Below are 23,722 nucleotides of genomic sequence, written 5' to 3' on the forward strand. Positions count from 1 at the left end.
AGGGAGAGAAACATTAATATATTAAGAGTCTACGTTGATAATATTTGTGTTCTCTTCTGCAATACCCATTCCATCTTTGGGGATTTGTCTGTTTAAAGTTAAAATAAACAGCACTTACACATTATTCTGTGTAAGTGTTAATAACATATATTGCACCGGCATCTATATGTATCCCATGTACAAACCATGTCTCTCAGTGGAGACTGTTTCTCATGTCAAGTCCATTTCAAGTGTATTTTCCTGTTTCACACACTACCTACCTGTTTTCTTAACTGCATTCTCAGGTTTCTCCCAGCTCCCCATCTTGCTCAATTCCCCCTTCCCAGGGCTTCACATCCTCTCAGTCTGGACTGAGACTCAACCCAGCTGTTGTCTTGGGACACCGCCTCACTCTTCCTTGGATTTGGCCCCCTTTTCCAGTTCCATGTCGTCATGTCCTTGTTTTGCTTTGCCATGCTGTTGAACTCCATGCTTAAGTCACTCTCAAAAAAGCCTATGTTGGAGATAAATTTTCCAAGTCCTTGCAGGTCTGAAAATTACTTTCTGTCCTCATACCATGTGATAGTTTGATTGGGCGTATAGTTCATTTTCCTTCAAGACTTTGAAAGCCATGTGTTCTAGCATCCAGAGTTGCAGATGTGAGAGTCAGCAGCCAGTCTGGAAGTTTGTTCCTTTTGAAGTGATTCATTTTTTTTCCTGGAAGCTTTGAGGATCTTCTCTTAATCTCCAGTGCTTTGAATTTCCATGGTGCTGTGACTACATATAGTCGCTTGTTTCCTGGTTGGGCATTTTGGTGGCTTGCAGCCTTCAGCTGTAGGAAGATGTCTATCCTGTATTTCTTTGAAAATGTACTCTCATCTTTTTCCTTCCTGAACTCATATTAGCGATCAAGCTATTTAAACTGACCCTATATGTCTCTTATATTTTCTTGATTGTTTTATTTTATTCCTTTTGATTTTTTTACTCAGTCATTTCTAAGACCTCTTCTCTGAATGTTCCTTTTTCTTAGAACTCTTCTTTTCTTTTAATGTAGTAGCTTCTTTAATTTATTCAGTGATACTTAATAAAGTAATAAAGTGATATTTATTTAGTGATACTCTATTCAGTGATACAGGTTTAGTTTTGTTTTAAACTTCTGTTTCCTATAGGGTCATTTTTTTCCTTCCTGCTTATATCGATCTTGTCTTATATTGCAGGCTTTCCTCAAATAAATAGTGATCCTTGGTTGTACATCATGTTTAAGAAGAAAGCGATTGAAATGCCAATAAGAACTTTTGTGCATAGATGGGGCTTGCTGGCAGGCAGGTTCTACCTCAGGGTGAGCTGAATGAAGAGTGACTGTAATATGGGGGATGCCTACCCTCAGTGCCTGAATGAGGAAGGCTCTACTCTCAGGCACTTACATGTATGTGCACACACACCGGTTATCTTGGTACTCAACAGAAAATCCATGTCATTTCTCTAGAAATACCCCATCCACTTTAAAAATTTTTGCCTAGAGAGACGCCTGGCCATAGGCAGTTTTGCACTGGGATGGTGTGGGGGAAGGAGAAGGCCAGCTGGTCCATGCACAGGACTTGCACTTATACCCCTGTCTTGATCCCTGGTTGCCCTGTCCGCCCTTCACAGTGCCCGCCATCTCTAGGCTGCTGGGACATTCTGTTCCCTCCTCTGCTATAGCCTCTCCTCAGGACTTCAAGGCTATGTGTCCTCTTGCTTCTGTCCACTCTCCATTTTATGTTTTTTATTAAAGATTTTATTTATTTACTTTTAGAGAGAGGAAGGGAGGGAGAAAGAGAGGGGGAGAAACATCAATGTGTGAGAGAGACATTGATCAGTTTTGCCTCTCGCACGACCCCAACCGGGACCTGACCCGCAAACCAGGCACGTGCCCTGACCAGGAGTCGAACCAGTAGCCCTTCAGCTTACAGGCTGGCGCTCAGTCCCCTGAGCCACACCAGCCAGGACCACTCTCCGTTTTCTGAAAATTGCCCCTCCAGTGGCCCTTCCACATATTTTCTCTTTGTTGCAGGTTTATCATCTGTATTTTATTATTGTACTATTATTATGATGGAGTATTAGGAGAAGAGAGGAATACCTGTGTTCATTATGTAAATAGGAAGCCAGTTTACTATAAAAAGAACATAAACCTTAGAGATCAAAATAATGTGGGTTTTTTTTCATAACAATCTTTTTTCTGTTTCCTTAGAAATGGTGGTTCATTGTGCTGATGAAAGAAGCCAGTCACAAGGACCACACATCATATAATTCCATTTATATGAAATGTCCAAATGGGCAAATGCTTAGAGATAGAAAGTAGATTAGTGTCTCTCTAGGGCTGGGGGTTATGGGGGAATTGGGGGTGACTGCTAATGGATGTGGGGTTTCTTTTGGGGCTGATGAAATTATTCTAAAATTGACTGTGGTGATGGTTGCACACCTCTGTGAATACACTAAAAGCCATTGAATTGCACATTTTAAACAGGTGAGTTGTATGAATTGTGTCTCACTGAAGCTATGAAAATGCGGTGGTTCTTTTTGGTATGTTTGATGTTATTAAGTACATTCTCTGTCAATCTAGGACCGAAGAAGTCTTTTTTTTTTTTTTTTTTTTCAGAGAGAGAAACATTGATTTGTTGTTTCACTTATTTATACATTCATTGGTTGATTCTTGAATGACCCCCGACCAGGGATTGAACCCACACCTTGGCGTATTGGGATGACACTAACCAACTGAGCTACCTGGCCAGGACCCCAAAGAAGTCTTATTTAGTGTTAGATATACAGACAAATTGAGATGGTTAAGATGGAATCATCTGACAGTGTCCACAACCTTTTATTTAATAGGTTCAAAAATAAAGAAGCTGGTGTATCCACCTGGTTTCATGGGAGTAGCTGCCTCTCTTTATTATCCACAACAAGCCATCGTATTTTTCCAGGTAAGGTAGACCCAGTAAGTTAAGATGCCCCTTATTCTTGTTTATGTATGTATGGGTTTACTGCTTTATTTTTATTTAATTTTATTTTACAGCTTTTATAACACCAAACTAAAATTTGTTTGCAAATATAAATTAATACAGCAAATTTAAATGTTTTTCTTCACTATGTACCTCAGTTCTGGCTGTCCTTCCAATCATGTCAGTGGTCAGAGAATGCACACTAATTTGAGTATTAATAAAAGAAAACTTAAGATACCTTTTTTTTTGGTGCATGTTGACATGTTAGTCTAGAGACTCAAATTCCAAAGTCGATAGTTATGGGTCATTCTCAGTTCAGGTGTATCACAACCTACCTTCCTTGGGTTGCAGGCACAGGCCTGTGCTTGACCCTTTGTGCCTTGTCTCTGGCCCTGGAGCTGGCCTGGCTCTCCTTGCTGGGCCTTTCAGGGAGTGCAGTTCCCTCTGCTGGGAGCACCCTGCTTTCCTACCCTTCAGGCCTCAGCTTAATGGCACCCTAGCGAGTAGAACACAGTGGCAGGCAACACAGCTGAAGCTGATTTCTTAGCCAGCTCGAGCTGCCATAACAAAACACCACAGACTATGGGACTTAAATAACAGAAATTTATTTTCTCACAGTTCTGGAGAGTGGAAGTCTCAGATCAAGGTGTCAGCGAAGTTGGTTTCTCTTGAGGCCTCTTCCTTGGCTTGCAGATGGCTGCCTTCCCACTGTGTCTTCACACGCCTTTTCATTATATGCACACATCCCTGGTGTCTCATCCCCATCGAACAATAACACCAGTTGTATTGGATTGGAGACCCTCCCTTTATAACCTCATTTAATCTTAAAAGGCCCTATCTCTAAATAGAGTCACATTGTGGGTTAAGGCTTTACCACGTGGATTGGGCAGGGGATGTAATTCAGGCTCTAACAGCTGGACCAGGGGGTCTCAAAGTATGGTCCCTGGACCACCAATATCAGAATCTCCTGGGAACTTTTTAGAAATGCAAATTCTCATGGAACCTGCAGGAACTAACCATGTGGACAAATGAAAAATGTATTTGTCTACAAATTGCAGTGATCCTACATAAATATGGAGGTCTCTGTTTAGCTTAGGACAGCTGACTAAGTTTGATCCTCTCCCTCCATACAGGCTTTAAAACCAGCATTGCAGGTACTGCTTTCCTTGCTGCTTTGTTTACTCTCTCTGCTGATGAAGGGTTCTGGGTTATTAAAAGGCAGCCAAGTGAGGTCATTTCTGCATCCATCTTAACTGTTTTCTGAGGTATCTTACAGTTTTGGAAAATAGGAGTCTACTGTGCTGACAGGGTATAGTTAAGGTGCTGGAGTTTATATGAATGGTTTACTTAAGTTAAATTGTACTTGGTCTTGCTGAAATACACCTGCAGCTAAGAATGAAAGAAGACAGAAACTGTCATGTCATGTCTGTCCTGAAAGTCATCATGGGTTTTGGATTTGTTTTGAGGATTTTTTTCTTTTACTCTTTTCCTCCTTTGGGACCTTTGGGACATGGGAATACCCAGTGAACACTCCCTCATCAGTGTAGCTGTATAGACTTTGCTACTGTTGGTGGTGGGGTTATGATATTTTTGTGATGGGGAAACACATTGTTTTGGATAAAATAAATAGCAAAAAAAAATTTTTTTGAGTTAAAAAAGGAAGTGCAAATTCTCAGGCCCCAGCCCAGACCTACTGACTCAGACACTGAGAGTTAGGGTTCCCACCTATTTTAGTGAGCGCTCCAGGGGATTTCAATGCCTCTGATGTTTGAGAACCACTGATATAGACTAGATTCCTTCAGGGCAGTGCTGTCTGGACTTGGTGGGACTCTAGACACAGAGTTCCTTGGAAAACTGGTAAGAGCAAAGCAAGCTATAGGTTTTGAGTTCCTGGACAGCTTATGGGGGCAGGGACCAGTTGCCAGAACTGCCATATCACACAGAGACCTGGTTCTATGAGGAGCAGCAGTCCCGTCACCAGAATTGGGCTCTGAGGACTCTAAGCCAGACTGACGTGACACTGAGCTCCCTGGAGTCCTTGTGACAGGATTGAGTCTAGATTCCTGGATCGCGCTACAGTTGTAGGTGGGAGCCCATTGGCTCCAGCTGTGGGAAATTGATGGCTTTGGTGACAGTTGCCAGTAAGATCTCTTTAGCAGGGCCTTGACATTGTTTACAGCAGTCCTGGAAGCAGATAGGTCATGTTCCTCCAACTGTCGCAGTCCCAGCTCAGGAACGGGGGATCATTCTGCCTGCTCTAGGTCATAAAAATCATCTAACATTCTGTTAGTCTGTTATGGTTTAAATAGTAAATGGATAGGTGGGCCTGGCTACTGGTCAAGAGGCATAGGTGGCTGCTCCCTGAGTAGAAGTCTTTTCTAAATTTTATATGCCATAGCACATGTTGGAAAAGATCTTTTGGGTTCACAACCAAGATAGTAGGATTCAAGTCTGAGTTGTATTGTAATGTATTTTTAAAATCAGTGGGAAGGAGTTTGGTTTTTTATTTTATACCTAGGGTAAGCCAGAGCAAAATAATTTATTTTCACTGGGTATCAAACATTAGTGATCTGTTTGGGATAATGAAGAACTCTCAGAAATGGATAGTGGTGATGGTTGCATAACGTTGTGAATGTATTTATTTAATGTCACTGAGTTGTACACCTAAAAATGGTTACAATGGTACATTTATTTCCTTATGTTTGAGTATCTTTGCCTACTTATCGCACAGGGTTGTTATATAGAGTAGAGATAATTCATGTGAATGTGCTTTATAAACTAAAATGCTATGTATGGATAAATTATTATAGAAATTAGGAAGAGGAATAATAACTTTTCAGAAATTTGAAGTACTGTCATGTGGAAGAGTAATCAACACTCTCTGTTATAACTAGGACCAATGAATGCAAATTACTGGAAGCATTTTTTTAAAAGAAAGCTCAATACTTACCAAACAAAGTTTCTAACCATTAAAGCTAGCCAGCCAAATGTGGACAAGTACCTTTTAAGGTAGTGAACTCCCACCCCAAAATATTCTCTGACTCTGGGACCTCAGGATGCTGTAGAAAAGATTTTGGATTAGGAGGCAAAATCCCCGTGGAAACTCGAAGACTTTGTATTTTGGGGGACCTGGGAAAGCTGAGAGCATCTTCATTGGGTTCACCCGTTTTTTACCTAAGCTCCTACAATGAATGATTTCCAGCTTGGCAAATGTGATTTGATTGGCTGTTATGTGCTAGATGTGGTAGGTAGAGTTTTAGAATTTCCCGTATCAGCAGTGATCTACATTTTTTCCTTCAAACTGTGAAACTTTGGAATATATACACGATTGATAGCAGATTATTTTTAATGATAACTATACACAATCAAACTATTTTTCTTCTTATTCTATCCTTCTTCTTATTTTTTATTTGCTTGTGTTACATAGTTTTAATGTATATGTCCCAAGACTTCTATAGTCGTCATATGCTCAAATAGAGTTATACTGGAAAAAGGAAAATGGAAAATTCTCTTCCTTACCAGTCATGTATGGACTAGCAATGGATCTTTTATGTTTTATTTCAAGGTCAGTGGGGAGAAATTATATGACTGGGGTTTACGAGGATACATAGTCATAGAAGATTTGTGGAAGGAGAACTTTCAAAAGGTGAGAAATCTTTTTCATTATCTTCCTTTTGGTTTAAGTGTGTGGTTTCCCTAGGGTTTTGTAAAATTCTTGATAACCCTGTTACTCAGTCTTTTCTGTTCTGTTTATTTGGTACATCTCTCACTCAGATTCTCTGGTGACCCTTGGAGGAGTAGAGGGTATTCCATGCTTTTGCTTAATGTCAGCAGGGCTGAGTAAATAGTAACCATCAGATGCATTCCACAGCAATCTTAGACCATAATTGCCACTGTATTGTAGTTACAATTTGCTCAAAGTATAGCATATTATATGACAGTTTTATCAAAACTGGAGGCAAAGGGAACATAACTATGCTTCCAGGCAAAAGACAGATAACTAAGACTGCTTTTGCTATTTCACTTATCATAAGTGCCTGTTCTTTCCTTTAGCAATACTGTATCTCAGCTGCAGGCCAGATTCTCTGTGCTGACTGAGGGACAAGAGGCAGGGGGAGGAGGTTGTGTGACTGTAAGGGGGTGTCTTCTTTTATCTCTCCTCACAGCCGCATAGTTGATTGGATGTTGTTTGTGTTTGCTGGAATTTTCTCTCTTTCCCTGATAAGGAAGAATGAGTACAGAACAAGGCATCATGTCTCCTCCGAGCACTCAGAGGCACAACTCGCTAAGGAAGAATTAGAATCCTTACATTAATGTACCTTCTACATTGTAAACTTAAAGAAGTTGATTTTGACTCCTGTCATCTCAAATCAAAATACTCTTTTAAAAATATAAACAACTCTCTCAAAATTAAAATCCAGAATTTGGAGCTGGAATTTGGAAGTAATGTTATAGAATAAATTATAAGTCCTCTTCATTGTATACCTAAGTAATTAATTGATATCTGGACTGATTTTTGTACTGATAGTTTCTAAAGGCATTAGTCTCTATTGAGCCTATTTAAACTAGCTCTTGAGGAGGAAGTACTGTATTAATATCAAGTGCCCTTTGGCAGTCCATTTTAAAGAATAAACACTCGTTGTTTTACTTTCATTTCTGATATTTTCTTTGAAAGCTTCCTTTCCTGTTTAAAAAATTCCTTAAGTCCACACTGAGTTTTATGTGGAAAAGAAAACACTAGAGTGTCAGGGAAGCTATACACAGCCCTCGAAAGAAGTGTGGAAAGTGAAACTCAGCCTTAGTCCTGAGTGTTTCCTGTGTTGTCAGGCAGACACATGCCCACCAAAGCCAAGCTGGGTCCCCCTGGAGCCTCTAGCTCGGAAATAGTTTTCTCTGCTCTGATTCAGCCCAGTGCACAAGCAATGGGACTCTGGTTGGAATGCAAGTTAAACAGCATTTTATGATAATTCAAAAACGTTACATTTTAAAGCTACTCACATTTATTTGCATGTGTTTGGGGAATAAGGTAGTAAAGATGTCTAATTAGCTCATGGTTGCTCTGCATTTTTCTCTCCTCTTCCAAGCCCTTACCCTTGTCAGAGTCCTGAAGAACTCAGTGTTCTTTCATTTGTTTACCCTCAAAGCATATTTTTCTAGTCTGTTCTCAATAGAAGGTAATAAAATCAATGTTGACTACCTAAACATTTAGCACAAGTTTTAAATGAAAGATAGCAGAAGGCTCTATTAATACAAGATTTGATATTCTTAGATTTCAGGAATTACTTCATAGTGAAATGCCATTGTTTTTTTATTGATTCCCCTGCCCTGCCCTCCTCATTTAGTTTTGTGAGTTTCGGTGATTTTTTGTTTGTTTGTTTGTTTGTTTTATTAATGAGAACAAAGATTTAAACTACCCCGAAACTGGAATCTTTTAGGGCTCAAGAACTATCTCTTTGAAGGAAATTGAGGGACACTTTATGAAGGCGATTTTTGTTTGTTTCTTAGCTTGTCTGAAGAATGGTTTTCTAGTCAGGTTTCAATGATCAGTCTCTATTAGATGCAATTTAATTCATAATTGTTTATACTATAATGGTGTATAACACAGATATACATTATTTTGCTTTGTAAACAGTGAAAGAAATTTGTAGACACTCTGTTTAAAATAAGGCCCAGGAATTTTAAGTGGTATGAATGATGGCTCAATTCTCAATTTTATTGTTTCCTGTGGAGCTATATTACTCTCAACGACCTTAAATAAGTCTGGGGCGTTTTTCCGCTCTACCACATCCCTTTCCCCTTTTAGGAATTCTAAGTGTTTGCACTGAGTCCTGTACCAATAAAGTTTGGATGAAGTTGTCTTTCTGTTCAGTCATCGTCATTGGTCAGTTAAGAGGAATTTATGTGCTTCAGTTAAAGTGAACTCTTTGTCAGAACTGTGAAGCAAAGATGGGTGTATTCAGAAATATTGTCATCATAAGGTGGTCTAGGGTTTGTTTTTCTGTGAGATAAAAGAACATATAATGTACCGTTGACCCTTGCACAACATAGATTAGGGGCACCGACCCCCCACTTAGTCAAATCATGTATAACTTTTGACTTACCGCAAACTTAGTTGTCCTTTGGTATCTGCGGGAGATTGGTTCCAGGACCCCCCAAGGACACGAAAATCTGTGGATGTTCAGGTCTTCTATTGAAAATGGCGTAGATCAAGGCTTACAGCCAGCCCGCCACAGCCACAGCCTCCCATCCTCGGATCCAAATAGTACAGGAATTTATTGAAAAAAATCACATGTAAGTGAACCCACGCAGTTCAAACCCGTGTTGTTCAAGGATCAACTGTATATATACAGTTTAAAATCAAACAATATAATGACCACACATATAGCAATCACCCATCTACCTTTAAAGATAGGAAATTACCATGCCTTTTAAGTTCTCCATGGGCCCCTCCATGTCCCCAGATTCTTGTTCTTCATTCCCTTGTTTTTTTTTTAACTTTTCTTAGTTTAACCACATACATGTATATTCTAAAACACTGTAGTTGAGCTTGCCTTTTATAATATAAATATATATCAAAAACAAATATAAAAGGCAAGCTCAACTACAGTGTTACAGAATATAATAGAATATTAGAATAGAATAGGATAGAACAGAACAGAACAGAATAGAATAGAATAGAAAACACCATAGTTGAGCTTGCTTTTATAATATAAATATATATCAAAAATAAATATGCCCTGGCTGTTGTGGCTCAGTGGATTGAGTGCCAGCCTATGAAGCAAAGGGTCACTGGTTCGATTCCCAGTCAGGGCACATGCCTGGGTTGCAGGCCAGATACCCAGTTGGGAGTGTGCAAGAGGCAACCACACATTGATGTTTCTCTCCCTCTCTTTCTCCCTCCCTCCCTCCCCCTCCCTCTTAAAATAAATAAATAAAATCTTTCAAAAAAGATACATAGCTTAAAAAAAACAAGTAAATACATAAAGTTTATCTAGAGGAAGTCTTTCCATGTGTATTATTTTGTAACTTTTGTTCCCCTAACATTATGTTTATTGGCTATGTATGGTTGTAGTTTATTCATTTTCACTGCTGTAGAATACTCGTATATCTTTGTGGGAAAATGCCCATGTTGTTGGCTAGTTGGGCAGTTTTCATTATATTGTTGTTGCACACAGACCTGGGAACATTCTTGTGCATGTGTCATGCTTTATTAAGAGTTTTTCAAGGCTGGGATTCCTGATTCATAGGGCCTGCACATCAGTTTTACTAGATGGCGCCAAGTAAGCTTCCAAAGTGGTTTTTTCCATTTTTGCCAGTCTGCTTGGCTTTAAAATCCTTTGTGTGTGCGTGCGTGCGTGTGCGTGTGGTTTTACTTTATCCCCCAATTTTTATTTTGAAAAAATATCTCAAAACTACAGAAAGTCACCCCAAGAGTACAGTGAATATATCTTCACTTAGATTCACCAATTAATACTTTGCTGCATTTGCTTTATCTTTTTACACATGCATGGGTGCTCACACACACTTGTCTTTTATTTTTCTGAACCATTTAAGAGTTAATTGTAGATATCATTGCACCTTCAGCATGTATTTCTAAAGAACTTGTCTCATATAATCACAGTATTATTATCGTACTGAGGAAAATTAACATTTCATTGTTTAAATGAACATTACCTAATATACAGTTCATATTCACATTTCTGCAGTTGCCCCAAGAATGTGCTTTCCTTCAACAACTTAATTTTTTTTATAGTTGAGGGAATTATTATAAGGCAAATACCCTTGTAACCTCATCTAGGACAAAAAAAAAAAAGAACTTTGCTAGCCACGCCAGAAGCCCCTGCATGTAGCCCACCCTAATCACAGTCTTCCTCCGTCCAAATATACCTACCATCCTGACTTTTATACTAATAACTTTATTCTCTTCTTTATGGCTTTTTCACCTAAGTATTTATCCCTGTCACTTTATTCTTGCCTGTTATTATTTCTGACTTCATATACCTTTTTAAGTCTTTTTCTTTCTTTCTTTCTTTTTTTTTTTTTTTTTTGCTTTTTAAGTCACTTTTAATCTATAGGTTCCCCTTCTCTCCTTTTATCTTCCTTACAATGTATCTGTTAAAAGAACCTAGCATGTTGGACCTGCAAAGTCTCCAGCAGTTTGAGTTTTGCTAATTGTATACTCATGGTGTAGTTGAACAGGTTCCGCTCTTCTCTGCGTTTTCTGCAGATTGGTGGCTGGATCCAGAAGCTGCTTAATCAGTGTCACGTTTGATCCCATTGACAAGGCTATGTAGACACATAAGCCTGGTTTTTACTTTGATATTTTGGTGTTAGGGCTGTTGATGCTCAATGCCTAGATTCATTGGTTCACCGGGCTTGGAAAATGGTGTCTTCTTACTTCTGTCATTTCATTTTCACATATTAGCTGGAGTAGTTGAATAAGGAACCACTTTCCCTCATCTACACTTACCCAGTTATGGGAAAGACAGGATGCATGCTTGATCTTTTTAATATCTTATTTAGACAATTTTATTTTCTATTAAATATTTTATTTATTTTTTAGAGGGGGGAGGGGGGAGGGAGAGAGAGGGAGAGAAACATGAATGTGTGAGAGAAACATCCATTGGTTGACTGTCACACCACCTGGCCCACAACTCAGGCATGTGCCCTGACCAGGAATTGAACTGGTGACCTTTTAGTTTGCAGGTCGGCACTCAACCCACTGAGGCGCACCAGCCGGGGCTCATTTTTGTTTTAATGTACCTTTCCTTGATTACTAATGAGGTCGAGCATCTTTTCACATATTTCTTGATTTCTTCTTCTTGAAGTGCCTGTTCATGTCTTTTGGGCAATTTTTTATATGGGTCATCTTTCCATCTCAATGATTTATAAAAGTTCTTTATTTTTTTCCTAGATACTCATGTTTTTGGTCACATGCTTACAAATATCTTTTCCCAATTTGAGGCTTATCTTTTCAGTTTTGGTGTCTTTTGGTGATCAGAAGTTCTTAATGTAGTTTTTTTACTGATTTTTTTCCGTTATGGTTTTCACTCCTTAACTGTAGGAGCTTAGTAAAAGCATGGGACTATTTACTGATTGTCCACTGCCAACTTTTTCAGAAGAGTCTCAGTCCAATGCCTGAGTATCAGAGATACAGGCCAGTTGTGGGTGTTAGGCACCAGGGTCACAGATTAGAGTTATCCTATAAATAGCCACACACAGCAATATGTCTCAGTAAATGTCATGTTTACTGAGGTTTTTAAAACATGGAACAAGTTACTATCAGAGAATTGTAGAATGACAATGAGAGTCCAACAATAACTAAAAAGAAAAATCTTAATTCTTCAAAGGGCAGGAAAATATATAAAGAATATATAAACCCATTACTAACAAGAAAACTGACCAGAACTTCTGAAGCTGAGCTTCTAATAGTTGTATTCAGGGCCTTGCTGGCTCAGCAGGAATATGAAGGGGAAGCAGCAGCAACCCCTCTGAGTAAATATATCCTGCTTTCTCTTCCTCCATTTAAAAGTTCCTTAACTTTCTAAGCACACTCCACTTTAGCTGTAAGTTAATGTGATTTAAATGATTTAAAATGATCATCTTTGAAATAAGCTAGTCACAAGAGAAATACTGCATAATTCCACTTATATGAAGTATTAAAATAGTCAAGCTCATAGAAGCAGAGAGGAGAACGGTCCACCCAGGGGCTGGAGCAGAGAGAAACAGGGAGGGGGGGTTGTTCAACTGGTATGAAGTATCCGTTATGCAAGATAAATCCGTTCTAGAGATTTGATGTACAACATTGTGTCTGTAGTTAGCAATACTGTATTGTCCACTTAAAAAGTTTGTCAGGAGGGTGGAGCTCATGTTAAGTGCTCTCCCCACAATAAAATAAAAATAAAAATAAGGACAATGTGGTGGGTTTTCTATAAAGCTACATTTGTTTTGAATTTGTGCCCTCTCTAGTTTTTGCTGTTTAAAATTCTAAGAAAAGCCGCCGGTACTAGACAATGAATTTTCTTTTCTTTTTTTTTTAACGTCATTACTTAGAAAAATAAAAAGTTAGAAATCTTGAAAAAAATAATTTTTTTGAAAAGACGTACACTTTTGATAGCAGAAAAAGTGGGCCTGGCAGGATGCAGCGTGGCCTGGAGGCCGAGAGAGTGGACTTCACAGTGGGCATGTAAGGCTCCATCCCCACCCCACCTCTTACAAGACTGGAAACCTTTTGGAAATTGCTGCGGAGCCCTGGGAAATGGATATAGTAGCTCATGGGGGCTGTTTTGAGGATTAAGTGAGTTTACCCACGTGAGAAACACATAAAGCAGACAGACCCTGGCACGCTTGCCATGATAGATGTCATACGACACTGCGTTTTCACTTCTGCCCAAAAAGATAACATCTGATGGAAAAGGGAGCCGTAGGACTTATCCCCATTAGTCAAGTCCTCCCTATCAGCGTTCTAGTTTTTTATTACTGCCATAGCAAGTGACCACAAATTTACTGGCTGAAAGTAACACAAATTTATCTTAGACTCGATAGGTCAGGTAGGTAGGTAAATCAAGGTGTCAGCTGGACCGCAGTCCTTTCTAGAGGCTCCACGGGAGAACCCTGCTCATTCAGGTTGTTGACAGAATTCAGTTTCTTGCACTTCCAGGACCAAGGTCTGTGTTGCTGGCCGTCAGCTGAGGGGCTACTCCTAGCTTCTAGAGGCTGCAGCATTCCTGGGGTCATAGCCCTCCTTCTCCATCTTCAAAGCCAGCTACTGCAGGTTGAGTCCTTTGTACTTCTCATATCTCTGATCCTGTCTTCTGCCTCCGTTTTAGCTATAGGAATGCATGTAATTCCATTGGGCCCATCCAGATAATCCAAAATAATCTCCCCATTGTAAGGTTAGCTGATTAGCAACCTCAGTTCCAGTGCTACTTTAGTTCTCCCCTGCCATATAAAGTAACACAGTCATGGGTTCCAGGATTAGGATGCAGACATCTTTGCGGGTGGGGAAGACCGTTATTCCGCCTGCCACATTCAGTGAACTGGAATTTCATTGGGGTCTTTAACAGGTCATTTATCCTTGCCTTTTATTTCTTCATCCAAAAAGCTAGGTGACCTACCACATAAAACAGATAATGTTTATTGAGCACTTGCTGTGAACTTAGCTCTGGACACTAAACTCTTTGCTTCTGGAAGAGTCTGTGAGGCAGGTTCTGTTACTATCCCAGTTTTACAAATGAGGAAGCTGCAGTTTGGAAAAGTTAAGTAATAGATCAAAATAATTGGGCTGGTGAGGACTCAGACATTTCAGGGGACCACTTTACCTTAAAGGTTTGGCTGAAAGTTCCTCTTCACATGGCAGTGCATACTAATTACAAATAAACGGTTTGATTAAAACATGTTTTAATTTTGCTAATAGAAATTATCACTCATGTTTGTGGACAAACATGGATTTTGTACTATGAATTGTCTACTATAGCCTAGCCAAGTTGACACATAAAACTAACCATCACAGTGCTGTTTAGCTTATTCCTCTAGCCTTGTGTAGTTCAGTATGGCAGCCACTAGCTATTGACTGCCTGAACTCTATTGCTGTAAGTATAAATCCACACCAAATTTACAAGACATGATAGAAATAAAAAGAATGTAAACCATCTCATTGTTTTATATCGATCATATGGTAAAATAACACTTTATTTATTTTTTAAAGAATTTATTTATTTATTTATAGAGAGAGGGGAAGGCAGGGAGAAAGAGAGGGAGAGAAACATTGATGTGTGAGAGAAACATCAATGGGTTGCCTCTCACATGCCCCCAATCGGGGACCGGCCTGCAACCCAGGCATGTGACCCAACCGGGAATCGAACTGGCAACCTTTCATTTTGTGGGATGACACCCAGCTCACTGAGCCATGCCACTCAGGGCTGAAATGACATTTTAGGTATATTGGGTTAAATAAATGTATTGATTACTAAAAAACAATGAAACCTGATATATATTAAAAATAGGTTACAAGGAGTATGAATGAGTTATAAAATATTTTAAATAAAATTTTTTGTCTGAAAATGCAAAAAGTTAATTTCTGACTTGTTCTAAATCATAAACTGTCTTTTGAATGTTGTTTTTTTTCTGAGATCATTAAGGTTTCTGCCAAGAGAGATCTGATTTGTAATAGGGTGGATGGGCTCAATATTTCTTTAGTGAGACATTTGACTGTCTTGTTTTATTATACTATAAGTGATATGTAACCAAACAAAAAATTTTCCTAGCAACAGAGTTGCTTTCCCCAACCAAAAGAATGTTTTCATGTGATCATTTTCTTAATGTCCGAAAGATTTTTAAAAACCTATGAATTTCACAGCTTATATTTTTAAGATTGTGATCCTGGCAAGTATAGATAATAGACTATATAAGAATCTCACTAGAAGTACTTGGCAAGCATTATGTTAAGATAATTCAGATGTAAAGTATATTTAACTAGGTAGAGAACCACATACTTTTTTTTTTTTTTTGATCCTCTCCCAAGGATAGATTTGTAAATTGATTATAGAGAGACTGGAAGGGAGAGAGCGAGAGACAAAACATCAATGTAAGAGAGAAACATTGATCAGTTGCCTCCTGTATGTGCCCCAACCGGGGACCAAACCTACAACCTAGGTATGTGCCCTGATGAGGAATTGAACCCGTGACCTTTCAGTGTACAGATGATGCTCCAACCAAGCAAGCCACACTGGCCAGGGCAAAAACCACAGTTTTTATGACAGACCCAGTTGTTGGACATGGTTATCTCACTTATCTCTAATTCCCTTCTTGTTCTTCATTAATTGCATATCCAAACTTAAAAAAATATTTACTTATTGATTTTAGAGATCGAAAGAGACAGGCAGACTCACATTGACTTGTTGTTCCACTCACCTGTGCATTCATTGGTTGATTCCTGTATGTGCTCTGATTGGGGATCGAACCCGCAACCTTGGCATATCAGGATGACACTACAACCAATTGAGCTATCCTGCCAGGGCCTACCCAAACTTTTTTTATACAAGTGTTTGAATACTATGTGTTAGGAGGTTGTAAAGATATTGTGCCCTCATGAAGCTTATTTGTTAGTAAAGGATTCAAACATGAGTGAAAGACTTACACAAATCGGGAAGCTCATGGGTGCTATGAATGTGAATTAGAGGTTCTTATCTAAATCAGAGGGCAGGGGACAGGGGAAAGCCTTGATCTAAAGGATGAGTAGCATTTAGCCAGGCAAAAATTAGGATTGGTCAGCCTAGGTCAAGGATACATTTTGCAAAGGTCTCCCAGGAAAGAGCTTGGCCAAGTTGGAAGAGCAACAGCAGGAGGTCCCTGGGATGGGGTGTGTGTGTGTGTGTGAAAGTGGCTCTGGAGGAATAGAGTAAGGCACACAGGCAGTCAGTCCTGTAGAACTCTGTTCACAGGAACAAATAGACCTGAGTATTGTATGATGATCCATCAAGCAGTATTTACAGCCTTGTTGCCCAGAACTCAGTTGTCAGGTGGATGTGGTTTCTAGATAGGGTGACTATATCATTTATCATCCAAACTAGGATACTCTAGAGCAGGGGTGTCAAACTCATTTTCACCGGGGGCCACATTAGCCTCGCGGTTGCCTTCAAAGGGACGGATGTAATTTCAACTCCTTAACTGTTAAGGAGTAGTTACGTTTATACAGTCCTAAAATTACATTTGGTCCTTTGAAGGCAACCGTGAGGCTAATGTGGCCCCCAGTGAAAATGAGTTTGACACCCCTGCTCTAGAGAGTAAGAGGGGGTACTATGAATTACGCTGGGACAATGGGTATAAACCAGTATAACTTGGACAAGCCAAGATGTATAATCCCCATGCTTAGGGACCAGTTCGCAAACATTCCAGTAAGCCTGACGTTGCCTAGAAACCATGCTCTGAAATTACAGGATTAGTCACATGTGTCTGCTCCCCCAACCCCCTCCTTCACGTGTGGGTAACTCTGAGAGAAGTACAGCAGGAGAACCTGCACCAACTCTAGGCCACAGAATCACAGCCCCATTGCCCACTGAACGGCAGGCTAGTGTTTTTCAGGTTGCCGTCTCATGAGAGCTCAGATCCTTGATGACCTCAGGTCTTACCAATGTGTTCTGAGAATTAAACTCTTAAAGACGTATAGGAAAGAAAGTAAGGCCTTAAACATTTAGCACATAAACTTCTCCCACTAGAAACTTTACTACATCACTTCTCATGGATGACATGTCCTAATTATATGTTCCCAGATGGTGGCCAGGCCGAATGGGTGTGGTCCGATTATAACCTCTTTCAGAGTAAACATATTTTGTGATTTGGCCCCTATGGTGGGTGATAGATACACAGAGCGGAGTTCCTACAGGATGCATCCCATAGGTGTAAAACCTTCTTTAACAATGACTATGGCATAAAGTAGTAAAGAAATCTTTTCACTACTGATTTGATTTTTTTAATAGAATCAGCTGTTTGCCTGACTCTGTATAATGAGAGTTGATGGAGCTTTATTTCCTGCCCTCTTCTGTACCTAAGTCACCCTCTAATGCGCGGCCCTCCAGGAGCCTTAGTATTGATAATTCCTTAAGTTTACCGAGAAATGGGTCACTTTGCATTATAATAGTATTTAGTGTTTGTATCAGCCAAATGCTGAAGACTGGCACTTTGAGATGTTCCACCATTTCTTTATAAGTTTCTCTCTTTCTTTTCAAGTTGTACTAATATTCTTCCTTTTTATTTTATAAGCCCGGAAATGTGAAGAATTCACCTGGAAATAAGTAGAATACTCCATGTTCTGCCCATTTTAATCAGGTAAAGAATAAAAAACTGTGGTTATTTTTAGCATTATTAGCACCAGCTAAAATGAGCTATCTTTAATTAATTTAATTTAATTCTGTAAATTATAACAGTTTCAACTTTATGTGGAAACAGGGTCAGGATGATATTTCATTCCATCTTTAATTTATGGGTTTAAGTGCCATGACTTATATAATTGTGTTTGTTCCTGAGATGTACCTGGGTTTTTTAGACAAGCTAGAACTTGACAGTTGTAATTTACAATTTCAAACAATTGAAAAATGCCATTATTTCTTAGGTTTATTTTTTTGAAACTTCACTATAGTAAGTATACTTGTACTCATCTAATAGTCATTCATTAAATGTTTATTCAATGTATGACTGTTGTAGAGAAGTTCAAGATTGTATGGAGATATTATTGTAATTGACGTAGGGAATTCATAGGTGTAGTTATTCTTTCTTTAAAGATTGAGTAACCCCAGGCTGGAGAAATTTAGTATGATATGAGATGAAGTCAGAAAATCAGTTTGATTCCTTCTGATCTTATACTCAGTTCACCATTTATTTTCATTCATTTGTTTAATATTTACACATTGAGTGCCTGCTAAGTACAAAACACTAGTTAATAATATTAATATTATGTTGTGTACATATTAAAAATTATAGGGTAGCACTTGTGATTTCCTAGTAATTAGACTATATTTAATTTGGAAACTAAATATTTGACTGTAGGAAAATGACTTATCATGGTCTATCCATAAAGAGGAATGTCACTATGGTTTAATAATATTTAATTCCATGGGAACATGTACACAATTATTGTTAAATGGAGGAAGTAAAAGATAGTGTGATACATTTTTAGAGAGGATAAGGACCAAGAAATAAAACAAAATATTTAAGTGGTTCCCCCTTATCCATAGCTTCAGTTTCTGTGGTTTCATTTACTTGTAGTCAACTGTCGTCTGAAAATATTAAATGGAAAATTCCAGAAGTAAACAATTTACAAGTTTTAAATGACATGTTCTGAGTAGCGTGATGAAATCTTGCGCTGTCCTGCTCTGTCCCACCCAGGACGTGAATCATGCCTTTGTCCTACGTTTCACACTGTACCTTTTTGAGAGACCACGATCACACAACTTTTGTTACAGTACATTGTTCTAATTGTTCTGTTTTATTGTTGTTGTTAATCTCCTACTGTCCCTAATTTATAAATCAAACTTTGTCATAGATATGCCCGTTTAGGAGAAAACATAGTATATGTAGGGTTCGGTACTACCCACAATCTGAGGCATCCACTGGGGCCTCCAGGGACATATCCCATGCGAATAAGGGGGACTATGGTATATATCTTGTCATAGTAGAATTACAGATTATTTTTGTATTTTTCTTTTATATAACTGTATTTTTAAATTTCATAATGAATATGAATTTTCATTTGTAATAAAAAATTTTATATTAGTGTTACATTTATTGTAAATTATGGCGGCTATTTAAAATTCATGAAAGCCTCAGGTTTGAGATTTTTCTCTCTCAAGCTGTCTTCATATTGACACCCAGAGAATCATATAATCTTTGAATTTGGGAAGCGTCATCTGGCCCAACTCCCAGCCTCAGGCGTGTGTTCCCACTTTTCACCTCCACCAATAGAAAGCACACCTCATAGGGCAGCCATCTTTGGATCGTTCTGATTTTTAGGAAGCTATTTCTTATACTAAGCGAAAATGTATCTCCTTATAACTCCTTCTACACAATGGTCTGACCCTGTGTTAGGGGTCATAGAAAACAAATCCAGATCCTCTTTCACATCACAGCTCTTCATATAGTAAGCCTGAGTCAGCAGTTCTCAAATTTCATTATACAAACAAATTACTTGGGAAGCTGATGAAGAGGCAGAGGCCTAGGCCCCATCCCAGAATCGGCATCTCTGGCGAATAGGGCCAGATGTGCATCCCATGTGCTGTTAGAAGAGAGACTAGAGGTTGCACAGCAAGGAAGATATACCTATTCTCCAGAGACTTTACTTTGAATATGGTTCTATTTCTCTATGGGGACAGTGAGACATGGAGTAAAGGGAAACTATGTAAATATCTATTTCATTTTCTAAAAGTATTATGGGTCAGAGTTCAATTTATGGTATACATGACCTTGATTTCATTCTTTATGTTTTAGAGCTTTATTGGCGATGAATTTTTGAATACACAAGTGATGCATATTTATTGTAAAGAAATTTTTTTAGATAAATATTTTTTAAAGATTTTATTGGTTTATTTATTTTGAGAGAGACAGGGGAAGGGAGAGAGAAAGAGAAGGGGAAAAACACCGATGTGTGAGAGGAACATTAATCGGTTGCCTCTCACCGCCCCCTCCCCCCCCCATAACCAGGGACCAGCCCGCAACCCAGGAATGTGCTCCAACTGGGAATAGAACCAGCGACTTTTTGCTTTGTGGGACGACGCCCAACCAACTGAGCCACACTGTTCAGGGCCTAGATAAATATTTCTAAAGCATTTTTGTTTTCTGTTTTTTTCCCCAGAGGAAATTTCTGTTAATATTTTGGTATATCATTCCAGACTTTTTTCGTATGTGTAAATATGCACCCATACATGCTTTTGGGTTTTTGACAGAATGAGGTCATATTCCTTGTATTGGTCTTACAAGAACACTGAAAGCTCCATGAGGGCACACAGTGCAATTTTATTATCCCAGCTGAAGAAATTAACACTAATTCCTTAATATCTACTGTCCAGACAGTATGCAGACTCCCCTGGTTGTCTCAGTAATAACTTTCTGCACTTGGTTTCTTTGAATCAAAATCTAAACAAGAGCAGCCCATTGTGTTTGACAGACAGGTCTCATAAGTGCCTTTTAAACTGTAATAGTTCCTTCTCCCTCGTTTTCCCTTGCCATGTATTTGTTGAAAACCTGGGCTTACTTGTCTTTTAGAATTTCCCATGTTGTGGCCCTGGCTGAGTGCATCCATTTAGTGTTACTCTGTTTATCTCTTGGATCCTCTCTTCTCTGCCTTTCCCATCAACTGATGGATCTGAAGGCTTAATCAGATTCAGGTTCAATTTTTTGTAAGAATACTACATAGACAGTGTGCTATGTTTAACTATATTGAATGAATGAACTTGCCTTTCTTCACTTAATATATTGTGTACATCTTTCCCCATTGATGCTGACAGATCTATCTCATTCCTCCTGTAGCTGCATAATAATTTCCTAGCATGAACTACCATGATCTGTTGAATCCTCACTAGTACAGGCTATTTCTGGTTTGTAGTTTTTAGCAATGCAATAAATCTGTTGAACTGTTAAGTCCAAAACAGATTAATAAACTCAGATAGAAAAGGTAAGCTAGTGGTTTACATGTTTAAGAATTTTTGGTTCTATCTTAAAAAATCAAATGAGTAGTCACTGGACTCTAAAATATTTATAAACCTTTAATTGCTAAGGCATTAGGAAAAGGCATCATGGAGAAGAGCCGGTTTAGCTTTTGGTGTGTCTTCGGATTGCTGGGTGTCTCATTCCAGAAAAGAATGACGGGGTGACGTGAGGAAAGGTCGATGTCAGACTGACAGCGATATGATCATGGTCTTCTCCAGCAGATGGGTGGAAGTCTAATTGTTTAGTTTTCAGAAAGGGAGAGATGTGGTGTTGCTGTGCCATTTCGGCCTTTATTTTTTATTTATAAATCCATCCTTATAATTATGCTCAATACACAGCCAGTGGAGAATCTGAATATAGTATCAATGAAACATGAAACCTTTCTGGTATTTGGTTTACCTCTCTATAAAAGGAAAACAGTTACACTTTTCTCTTGCTGTATATGATCCTCATAGTCATACAAGGTAATGTAAAGATTTGTTATGATTTCTCTATGTAAAACTAAAGCATTTTCAAAATGCAAAATTTTAGAGTTTTTATTTTTCTGGTACAGATTACTTAATTTTTTTTCTTTTAGTTATAGGTAAACGTTGGAAACTCCATACACTAAACCAGTATTTCTACAGAAAAGCGGAATAGAAGTCAGTATTGAATGTAATAAACTGGCTTTCTTCTTCAGGAAAAATATACCAGGCCTCTTTGTTATCTTTGGTGATTCCATACTACAAAGGGACTAATCTGGAATATTTTCACCTATAGATAATGTACAAGCCTTAGAACTTCTTGTTCTCATGTTGCTATTTATGTACATAATTAAAACTCCAAGTTAAAAAATGTTGTCCTGCTTTTTCCCCCCCCGCCGATAGTATGGAGTGACAGTTTAAGTGTATCTAGTGCCAGTGTATATGGGGTGATGTATGGTGTCTCTAAGTATACATGTATATGCATGTGAGAGAGAGAGAGAGAGAGTGTGCATGTATGTGGAGGCATGTGTGGCAGGCATGTGGTATGTCTTCATGTGTGTAGCATGTAGCTGTGGTATGTATCTGGGTGTACTGTGTGTGTGTGTGTGTGTGTGAAAAATGGTAACTCTCAGAGCAGTATCAGCTGGCAATCTGCAGAGCCTGTGCCCCACAAGAGAGTCGAGTTGACAAGAGCAGCTCTGGAGCCAAGAGACGATGCTTTGATAGCTAGCACAAGGAACAAAACCTGTAAGTAATAGTCTGCCTGACCCTGATTAGAAGGCATGCAAAAGAAAATAGTGACTGGGAATCCTTGTGTCTTGTTGCCTCCCAGCTCGTACATAGCTTCCGTTTCTTTAGTGCCAGTGGGAGGTACATAGTTAAGTACAAGAGGGGACCCTCAGAAAACCAGAATTATTTTCTGGTTTTATAGAAAATAATACAGACTTCCCCCTCTAGATGAGTGTTCTAGGAACCCATCTGTATCAGTGTACCAACCAGCTGGTGTCATGGTCAGAGGCTGCATTCGTCAGTGAATTTTTTTGGAGCCTCTTGCAACGCGTTTGCCCATTTCATGATGGGTAGTTTACAAGCGCACCTGGCCACACTGTGCTGAGTGTTCAGCAGTTTTGGACCAAAAACCACATGACCCCCGTGCCTCACCCTCTCTATTCACCTGATCTTGTGCCAAGTGACTTTTGTTTCCCTGATGAAAGAAGTTCTCAAAGGGAAACGTTTTGCCAATGTGGAAGAAGCGAAACAAAAAACGGCAGAAGCACTAAAAGGCATTGAAATGGACGGCATTGATTTCCACTGCTCAATACAGTTCAGAAACTGTTTTGAGCAGTGGAAAACATCTCGATTAGGGGTATTGAATCAAACAGACAGTGCTTTGAAGGTGACTGAAGTTTAAACATGTAAGAGTAAAGACACACTTTTTTACAAATAAATTCCGGGTTTTTTGGGTCCCCCCGTGTAGGCTCTGTCCTCTGCCAATGTGAGAATGCTAGGTGGTGGTGTGTGTCGGTCGTCTGTACGTAGGCCTTGTATTCGCCTTTTTGGCCCCTGAATGCACAGCTCATTGCACCCCATGTCCCCAGTGCTGGTGGGAATAGCAGGGGCCTCTTTTGACTTGTCAGCCAGCCAGGAAGGATGGTTGGGAATAGTATGTGAAAGAGAATTGAGAATTTACAAATTTCAGTCAGATTTGGAAATTAAAAGTCATCTTTGTATTCCTGTAGCATCCATTTAATTCCTAACTGTTGACCTTCCAGAATTGATAGCAGTTGGTAAGATAGCAATATGCAAATGGAACATGCACATGTTAATATTATATTTAATAGATTCAAAATGGCTGGCATGGTGCCTGCATTGCTACAGGATTAATGAGCCGAAGCACCCTTGTCACTAGAATAGTCCTGCTAGTGACCCAGTGACCAATCATTTCAGTATATTAAAACTGTGCCTAAATTATAATATCATTATAATATCTCAGTATATTATTATTTCAGGCCTTTCCCATTGGCTTGGCTTCCTATATCACCTCCAGAAAGTAGAGATTCCACAAGTTTCCTCATTCTTGAGATTGCTTGATCTAGAGAAGAT

At 39.0% G+C, this 23,722-nt stretch overlaps 1 protein-coding gene and 1 non-coding gene across 3 annotated transcripts in view; both read left to right on the plus strand.

Annotated features, from left to right (window-relative positions):
* APOO (apolipoprotein O) overlaps nucleotides 1–21,840 on the plus strand; it is an 87,934-nt gene extending 66,094 nt beyond the window's left edge. For both annotated transcript variants that reach the window (XM_053917613.1, XM_024569883.3), the window contains 4 exons: nucleotides 2,848–2,939; nucleotides 6,523–6,603; nucleotides 17,718–17,783; nucleotides 21,733–21,840. In XM_053917613.1, the coding sequence (XP_053773588.1) occupies nucleotides 2,848–2,939; nucleotides 6,523–6,603; nucleotides 17,718–17,753 (209 nt within the window). In that variant the 3' untranslated portion in view covers nucleotides 17,754–17,783; nucleotides 21,733–21,840. The remainder of the gene's footprint in view (nucleotides 1–2,847; nucleotides 2,940–6,522; nucleotides 6,604–17,717; nucleotides 17,784–21,732) is intronic.
* LOC112313432 (small Cajal body-specific RNA 3) lies at nucleotides 3,953–4,091 on the plus strand. The gene has a single exon (XR_002975702.1). It is a non-coding gene; the product is annotated as a small Cajal body-specific RNA 3 (non-coding RNA).
* Nucleotides 21,841–23,722: the final 1,882 nt, after the last annotated feature.

Source organism: Desmodus rotundus, chromosome X (assembly GCF_022682495.2).
Source record: "Desmodus rotundus isolate HL8 chromosome X, HLdesRot8A.1, whole genome shotgun sequence".
Classification (NCBI taxonomy): domain Eukaryota; kingdom Metazoa; phylum Chordata; class Mammalia; order Chiroptera; family Phyllostomidae; genus Desmodus; species Desmodus rotundus.